This window comes from Etheostoma spectabile, chromosome 23 (genome assembly GCF_008692095.1).
Source record: "Etheostoma spectabile isolate EspeVRDwgs_2016 chromosome 23, UIUC_Espe_1.0, whole genome shotgun sequence".
NCBI lineage: Eukaryota > Metazoa > Chordata > Actinopteri > Perciformes > Percidae > Etheostoma > Etheostoma spectabile.
In genome coordinates, this window is record NC_045755.1 from 19,871,461 (window position 1) to 19,880,535 (window position 9,075).

The 9,075-nt window shown below is 36.1% G+C and overlaps 1 protein-coding gene across 1 annotated transcript in view; it reads right to left on the reverse strand.

Moving 5' to 3' along the window:
• The window catches only part of LOC116673477 (cyclin-D-binding Myb-like transcription factor 1), a 14,247-nt gene extending 7,184 nt beyond the window's left edge, over positions 1-7,063 (reverse strand). The window contains exons 1-6 of the mRNA XM_032505832.1: positions 6,984-7,063; positions 4,210-4,369; positions 1,735-1,846; positions 587-663; positions 196-353; positions 71-103 (exon numbers count right to left, since the gene is read on the reverse strand). Coding sequence (XP_032361723.1) covers positions 71-103; positions 196-353; positions 587-663; positions 1,735-1,846; positions 4,210-4,362 — 533 coding nt within the window. The 5' untranslated portion in view covers positions 4,363-4,369; positions 6,984-7,063. The remainder of the gene's footprint in view (positions 1-70; positions 104-195; positions 354-586; positions 664-1,734; positions 1,847-4,209; positions 4,370-6,983) is intronic.
• Between the last annotated feature and the right edge of the window lie 2,012 nt (positions 7,064-9,075).

Here is a 9,075-nt window from a genome sequence, read left to right on the forward strand (position 1 = left end):
TATCAACAATATTTTTGTGTATGGTTATAAAAATGTACATAAAGTTGAAGACACAAAAGGTTTTACTCACGCTTTTAGCTTATCTATCTCATCAGGAGTGTACCTTAGGGAGATACAATTTAGAAGAAATGAATATTCTGACTGAGAAAACAGAGTTTCAGCATGTTTCCCACCATCTTTCCGTCGTAAACTCACTTTCCGACGTGGTTGCGGTTGTCGTACATTCGTAGAACTCGTCTGTAGACGGCGAACAGCGGCCTGTTTAAGCCCAACGCGACGGAGCGGTAGAAATCCTTCCTCTCCTCTTTGGACATCTCAAAAATAATCTCTGCTGGGTCCTCGATGCCTCGGCCCTGAAACGTAGAAACACAGAGGCAGCCACGTAAACTAACGTTAATACGTACAGGACAGACATAATGCTGCATTCACGTGGTGTTGGAATAATCGGTTCATGTGAACACACACCTGTCCACATTATGACTTAAAGCTCATGAACACAAGAAAGTTGGAAGAACGAGTTCCCAGCTCGGGAATTGGGACCATGAAGGAGTACATGAATGCACCATGAAGACAGAAAGTAACGTACTTTAACATATTGATCGATGTTGCTCATCAGAAGGTCGATCTCCTCTTTGGACCACATGCCCTGTTTCCACTTGTGACCTAAAGTGGAAGAAATGTTGAACAGAGGATAGTTCAAAAACCCATCATGACTTTTGCGTAAACATACACGCCCGCTTTCACCAGCCATGTGGCGTGTCAACGGGGGCCAAACGGCGTTAACAAAACGCACAAAAAAAGCGAGTAAATGTCTTGATAACACGCCAATAAGGGCATACGAATCAGCGTGTCATACATCCGCCATTTCATGAGATCAGTGTGAAGAACCATTAACAGAAACCATGTTTAGTTTCCTTGACAAAGACCATAGACTGTATATAGATATATAGATGATATTAATGGACAGCGTCCATTGGGTGACGTCCCCCATTAGTTTTGAGAGGGAGGAGCTGCTTACAGTCTGCGTTATAGTCTACATTATATACTTTCATAGCCACGCCCAACCCCCCCCCCACCCCCCCGCTTTAGCGCCGATTTTCAAAATCAACAAGACCATGATTGAAAAATTGAACATCTTTCTGTGTTGCACAAGACTTAAAACTAGCGATTGAGACCATAAACTCATAATGAAAATGTTTCTTGAGGTAATAAATCAAGAGAGAAGTGGGTCACCTTCTCACAGACTTCTACAGAAACAGACTTCTTTTTGCAACCGCACATAGACGTAGATGTATTTATTTGATTAGGACAATGCACATTAATCACACATTTCTGTAAATGCGCCAGTGTTAGCCGACCGGCTAGTTTTCAACTGTAGTCCTACCTCGCATGCATGGCTTTATGGTGGGAAGAAACCGGAACACCGGCACTTCGACCAGTTATTCATAAACATTTCGTCAAAATGGCTATAATTTAATGGTCTGACTCTACAAACTCTTTTATTATTTCTTTTTTGCACATGTCACCCCCTGCCGGAATTCAGATAGAAAGCAGGTTTAAGGCACTTCCTCAGTTGCAGCTTTTCACCGAACCGGATGCGTTGTCCATGACTATTATGCAGTTTATGATAGCGTCTCCATGTCTTAAGTCTCCATGAGGCCCCAACAACCTCCATCATGAGGCGGAGCAGCCTGTGGGTGTGTGAGTGGGAACTGATGCCCGCCGTGTGTCTACCTTTGTTAGCCAGCGTGTCTTTGTCTTCTTTTGTAGTGAACCAGGCCTGACTGACAGGAGACACCTCTGTCTTCTGATCTGGCGAGAGAGAGTCCTCATCCTCCTGCAGAATCTACACACACACACACACAACACACACACACACACACACACACACACACACACACACACACACACACACACACACACACACACACACACACACACACACACCAACCAATGTGTAACGAATATACACAATTGTTTGTTTTCACTTAATATCCCTCCCCATTTTATTTTGTCGTTACTGTACTGTTCTGTTTTATGTACTTATTTTATGTAAGTTTTGTGTATAATTTCAAGAGCTTTCTAAAATGTGTTTTGCCGTTGTGTTGATGACGTTTAAGTAGAATAGGCAGTTTTCACCGGATGTGTTTTGAGTGTGATTTGAAACGTTGGAGTGAATCGATGTTTCTAAGATGAATTCCAGAGATTTGTTGAGCCTGCTCGTTTTTTGCTGCATTGTATTTCCTATCTGCACCGATGAGCGCCCCCCCGAAAAAAGGGGCCGGGGGGTCCCACCCCAGCTTGTGTTTTTAACCTGGGAAAGGGGGGGGTTTTTTGGGGGAATATAAAGGCCCCCGGTTGGTTTTTATTTTTTTGAAGGGTTGTTTTTTTTTGTTTTTTTTGTTGTTTTGGGGTTTTTTTTGGGGTGTGTGTGTGGGGGGGGTGGTGGTGTGGGTGTGGCGGGGGTGGGGGGGGGGGTTTATGACAGGTGCACAGGGGGGAAACCCCCGGAAGGTGCCACAAAAGGGGGCTGTGAGCCCCTGTTCTTGGAGGGCCAGTTTCTTCCCACACCCACACACACACCCACACACCACCCACCACAAACCCCACAAAAAAAAACAAAAATAAACAGGTGTTCAAAAGTAGTTTTTAGGGGGAGTTAGCGGGAGTTTTAGTAATTTTTTTAAAATTTTTTTCCCCTTATCGTCGATTATTTACCCTGATAACGAGGGTTGGGTTTTAAAGTCGAAAATGAAAATTTAAAGAGCCCACCGACGTAAAAAACGAAAACAGTCGAACCTCAATTTTGGGGGTGGACGATACGCTTGGCCCCCATTTGGCTTTCACGATCCGGCGGGTGACGATTTAAAGTGGGTTTCCATTTTCTGCACTCACAAATAATAACAATATTAATAATACATTTTATTTAACAGCGCCTTTCTGAGCACTCAAGGTCACTTTACAGACAATAAAAGACGGATAAAGGGAACAGAGAAGTATAAACAGTTATGAGAAAGAAAGAAAAATATGGAGTATTGCGATTTGCTTTTCCTTCTTAACAAAAACTAAAGTTGAATAATACACTTCCGGAGGCAATATACCATGAGACATTTCAAAAAACTAACTTTTCTGAACCGAATGCACATCACATGTCCGTCTGACATGTAGTCCATTTAAAAAAAAAAAAAAAAAAGGATTTTCTGCCTATGTTTCGCTGGACACGAATATGATGTGTCGGCAGCATGAGCACAAAACATTTAGGTGAATCAGTACAGAGTTTTTTAGATAGGTTAGCGAACAACAACAAAACCGGCGATACATATGATTTCCGATTTATTTATTTTTTTCTACCCCTAAAAGATATTCAGCTTAACATCGCATACAATAAACACAATTCTGACAATTGTGAAGTTTTTTTTCCACTTAAAAAGAGACGAAAATAGTTCCAGATTGTTATTTAGAACCTACATTACTCCGGTAAAAACGTCACCATTTTAATTCTAATATTCCTGATGTTTGCGTAAAATGTGGTGTAGATAAGGGCACTCTTCTTCACTGTATGTGGCAGTGTCCGGAACTTCAGACTTTTTTGGAAGGAGGTTACTGCATTTATTCCCCGTTTGACTGAATGTAACACGACGGTAAACTCTGCTTGCTGCACATCTTTCCTAAAGGGACTACAAAAAAAGAGGACTCTTGTTAGTTTCTGCTTATTGCAGGCTAAACATGTGATCGCTCTGAACTGGAAGAACACAGAAAGACCAAAGGTAAACCAGTGGATCAAACTAATGTCTAACAACCTGGCCCTGGAGAAACTGACCTACATTGCGAGAGGAAAACTTGAGGAATTCAAAGATATGTGGTCGCCTTTCTTGCACCTTGTAAAAGCCTGTGACGTGTAAACTATAATTTCTTTTTCTTTTTTTTGCTTATGGAGTGAGCACGGGGTTCTAGGGTAGGGGGGGAGGCTGTGTTTTTTTTATTTTTGTTTTATTTATGCTCTCTATTTTTTATGTTTGTCTTTATACATTCCTTCTTTTGTGTGTGTCTGGAAAACATTTAAAATTCAAATAAAGATATTTGTGACGTAAATAGTTCCAGATTAAATTTTCTAACGGCTGCAGCTCTGCATTAAACACCTCGTCAACCGTGGGTTTAATCAGCATCAGATTCAGATTGATAACGTCTGGTATGCGACGTGGACTTTGCTTCGTTAATGAGACTCAAAAAAGGAAACGTGTGTGTTGACCCACCGTTGGGGGGGCAGTGCAGTATGATGCTCCCGTCGCTGTCCCGCGTGAGCGTGAGCGACTTGACGGTTTCTGACGCCGAAGCGTCCTCGTCCTCGGCTGCTGAACTCATCGTGCACCTGGAGAGGAATGACCACATCCAACACCTTTAGACCTCTCCACCCGTTCACCACAGACCGGCGGGAACCAGCAGAACCGGCAAAGGTTGGAGACGTGAACCTGACTCACAGCTAGAGCTCGACCGATAAAGGATTTTAAGGCCGATACGAATATATCGCGATTTACCAATCCGATATGCCGATATTTAATTTAAAAAATATCCAGAAACACATTATATAAAATGTAAGCAGACTTCCCTGAAATTAGTTATATGTAGTTATTTATGAATTCTCACTAATAATAATAATTTGTTTTATTGTCACAACAGAACATCAAAATGTATTTAAGTTCTGATAAATAAAATGAATAAAACTACAAACTTAAGATATGAAACTTAAAGACTATGCAACGCCATCGCTAACGGGGACGTTGTAGAGCGTCCTCTGGTGGACAGACTATGCAACGCCATCGCTAACGGGGACGTTGTAGAGCGTCCTCTGGTGGACAGACTATGCAACGCCATCGCTAACGGGGACGTTGTAGAGCGTCCTCTGGTGGACAGACTATGCAACGCCATCCTAACGGGACGTTGTAGAGCGTCCTCTGGTGGACAGACTATGCAACGCCATCACTAACAGGGACGTTGTAGAGCGTCCTCTGGTGGACAGACTATGCAACGCCATCACTAACAGGGACGTTGTAGAGCGTCCTCTGGGGACAGACTATGCGACGCCATCACTAACAGGGACGTTGTAGAGCGTCCTCTGGTGGACAGACTATGCAACGCCATCACTAACAGGGACGTTGTAGAGCGTCCTCTGGTGGACAGACTATGCACGCCATCACTAACAGGGACGTTGTAGAGCGTCCTCTGGTGGACAGACTATGCAACGCCATCACTAACAGGACGTTGTAGAGCGTCCTCTGGTGGACAGACTATGCAACGCCATCACTAACAGGGACGTTGTAGAGCGTCCTCTGGTGGACAGACTATGCAACGCCATCACTAACAGGGACGTTGTAGAGCGTCCTCTGGTGGACAGACTATGCAACGCCATCACTAACAGGACGTTGTAGAGCGTCCTCTGGTGGACAGACTATGCAACGCCATCACTAACGGGACGTTGTAGAGCGTCCTCTGGTGGACAGACTATGCAACGCCATCACTAACGGGGACGTTGTAGAGCGTCCTCTGGTGGACAGACTATGCAACGCCATCACTAACGGGGACGTTGTAGAGCGTCCTCTGGTGGACAGACTATGCAACGCCATCACTAACGGGGACGTTGTAGAGCGTCCTCTGGTGGACAGACTATACAACGCCATCACTAACAGGGACGTTGTAGAGCGTCCTCTGGTGGACAGACTATGCAACGCCATCACAAACAGGGACGTTGTAGAGCGTCCTCTGGTGGACAGACTATGCAACGCCATCACTAACAGGGACGTAACGTACGTTAGTTTCTATACAAACTAGTTATAAAAATGGCCAAGACAGTTCTCTTGCAAGGCATTCCATGCAAGTGGAAGTAGGAATAAATATTAAGATTGTATTACTACTGAGTAATTTTAGCAAAATTATTATATAAAATATATACATGCTGAGTGAAGAGATTAGATTATTTTAGTGTACTTGTTGGTTGCGGTACCGTGGATACAGGTGCTTTATAATAGTAGACACAAGTATTAAATGCTGAAAAACAGCAGTGTGACACACCTAAAATAAGTAGAGTATTTTTTAAAGCTCACTCTGTAATGTATAATGACAGCAATTCCAAAACAATTTTAATACAATTGTTTATTGTCTTGCTTAAATATACACCAAACTCCATTCACAAATGTACCAATTTAAGCCAAATTGCAAATCAGCAACGACTTTCACCTCCTATACTACTGCTGTGACATTACACTCGTCAACAGATGGGATCGGCTAACTTCGGGTGAAAAATATTTAGTTTTTATTATCATGACATAGCTATTTAAATAGCTACGTCATTATAATAAAACTAAATATTTTTCATACGCAGCACTGCCAGTAGATGTGGGCTAAATATTTGTCAAAATGCGACAAATTGCAGACAGAATCACTTCTAAAAAGCTTCTTTATTAAGTTAAAATCAGTAGGGTTTATGTTGTTTATCAATCAGACAGTCTGTGTAGAATCGGCCTATTTTTACATTGAGTTTGGCGTAAGATTCATGCGCCGCTATTTAAAAAAAAACTGACGTAAAAACACAGGGATTTGGCGCAGATGGATGCGTGACTTTACGTGATGCAGGCTCCAAAAAACAAAACAAAACCCTTTTTCATTCACACAATCATTCTAGCTGAGTACACACAATCAGTAACTGTGGTAAATGTTAAATGATGTTTCCCTGGAGACAGACAGACAGACAGACAGTTAGCTCCGATGCTAACCGTTAGCATCCACGAAGCTAACCGGCTAAATGAAAGACAACAAATCTCCGGCGCCATGTTCGCTGACAGGGTAAAGCTTATGGCGTCTGTGTGCGGGTTTTGACTGTCTTTTGGCGCTTTATTCTCGTTTTTTCTCCCGCTTGCGGTGTCTCTGCGCCGCCCCGGGCTCCGACTAGCAAACAGAAAGTGAATTTTACTTTTGATTTGGCTACTTACTTCCTGTTTTTGGTCCGGGGACTTGCGAGTTACCAGGATGAAGGTAAATGCCAGGATGGAGGAGTCGAGGGCCGACGAGGTTGCCAGGTTTGAAGATAATCCGTAAACTAGATGCGTGTTCTGCGTGTAAAAAAAAAAGAAATAAATAAATAAAATAACAAAATGGAAAGAAGTCATATTACATTTTTTAATTTAAGAAGTAGTTTTACTTCCCTTGTGTACATATTTTTTTACATTGCGGGATTAATAGGGGATTTTGAATAGGAACTAAAATTACAAAAAAAGAAAATCAACAACTGATTCGTTTTGTCAATAAAAAAAATGAACACTGGCAACCATTTTGATAATTTATTAATTTATTAATTGATTAAATTTAAATACTTTTGTTTCTGGCAAAAATTACAAATAATTGGTTGCAGGGGTTTTCAACTGTGATGAGTTTTAGTAATAATAATATATAATTTTATAATATAATTAATATACAATATTAATACACATATAATATATACACCATATAATATAATTATTAATACATATAAATACACATATAATAAAAATATATAATACATATAAAGTAAATATACAATAATATAATACACATAAAAATCAATATACATAATAATATAATACACATATAAAAAATAAACATATAATACTAATATAATAAAATATAATATAATATAATATAAAACCCCTATAAAATAATATAATACATATAATATAAACACATATAATATAATATAACAATATATAACATATAATATAATACACATATAAATAAAAATACATTAATATAATACACAATTTTATATATAATATCCCTATAATAAATACACATATAATATAATACACATATTTAATATACATTAATATAATATATAATACAATTTAAAATAATACCATATAAATAATATAAATACATATAATATACATATAAAATACCCCTATAATATAATACAACAAAATAATATAAGATATATATAATAATAATATAATTAAAAATCATATAATATAATAAACCCCAAAATTTAAAATAATATAATATACACATATAATAAATATAATATAATATAATATATAATACATATAATTAAATACAATAATTAATATAATATACATAAATATCAATATACATATAAAATATAATTATTTTACATAAATAAAAATCTACATATAATATAATATACATATAATATAATACACATATAATATAATAACATATAATTAAATATAATAACCCTATAATATAATATACATTTTAATAAATACACATAAATAATAACATATAATATAAATAATAAAAATACCCATAATATATATATATAAAATAATCAACATATAAACCTACATATAATAAAATAAATTAATAACATAAAAATAATATAATAACATATAATATAATATCATAATTTTATTTATTATAATACACATTAAAAAATAATAAAAATACCATATTAAACATAAATACCTATAATAATAATATAAATACACATATAATAAAATATCCATATAATATATAATATCATATAATAATATAATATACATATAAAATTTAAAATATAAAAATACACCTATAAATAAAATACATACATATAATATAATTTTTATAATACAATATAATATAATATAATTTTACAAAATAAACTATAATAATATAATATAAAAAACACATAAAAAATCAAAATATAATTAAAAAATATACTAATTAATAATATAATATAAAAATACATATAATAAATACATAAATAATAATATACATATAAAATATAATAAATATAATATATATAAAACATATATATAATATACATATAATATAACCACAATAATATAATAAATATAATATAATTAAAATAATATAATTTTAAAATATAAAAATAATAATTAATAATAACATATAATAAAATTATAATAATCAATAAAAATAATAATAACATATAATATTTAATTATACATATAATATAACACACATATAAAATAATACACTATAAATAAAATAAAAAACATATAAAATAATATAATACATTAATATAATACAATATATATACAAATATAATATATACATATAATATATATACATATAATATATACATAA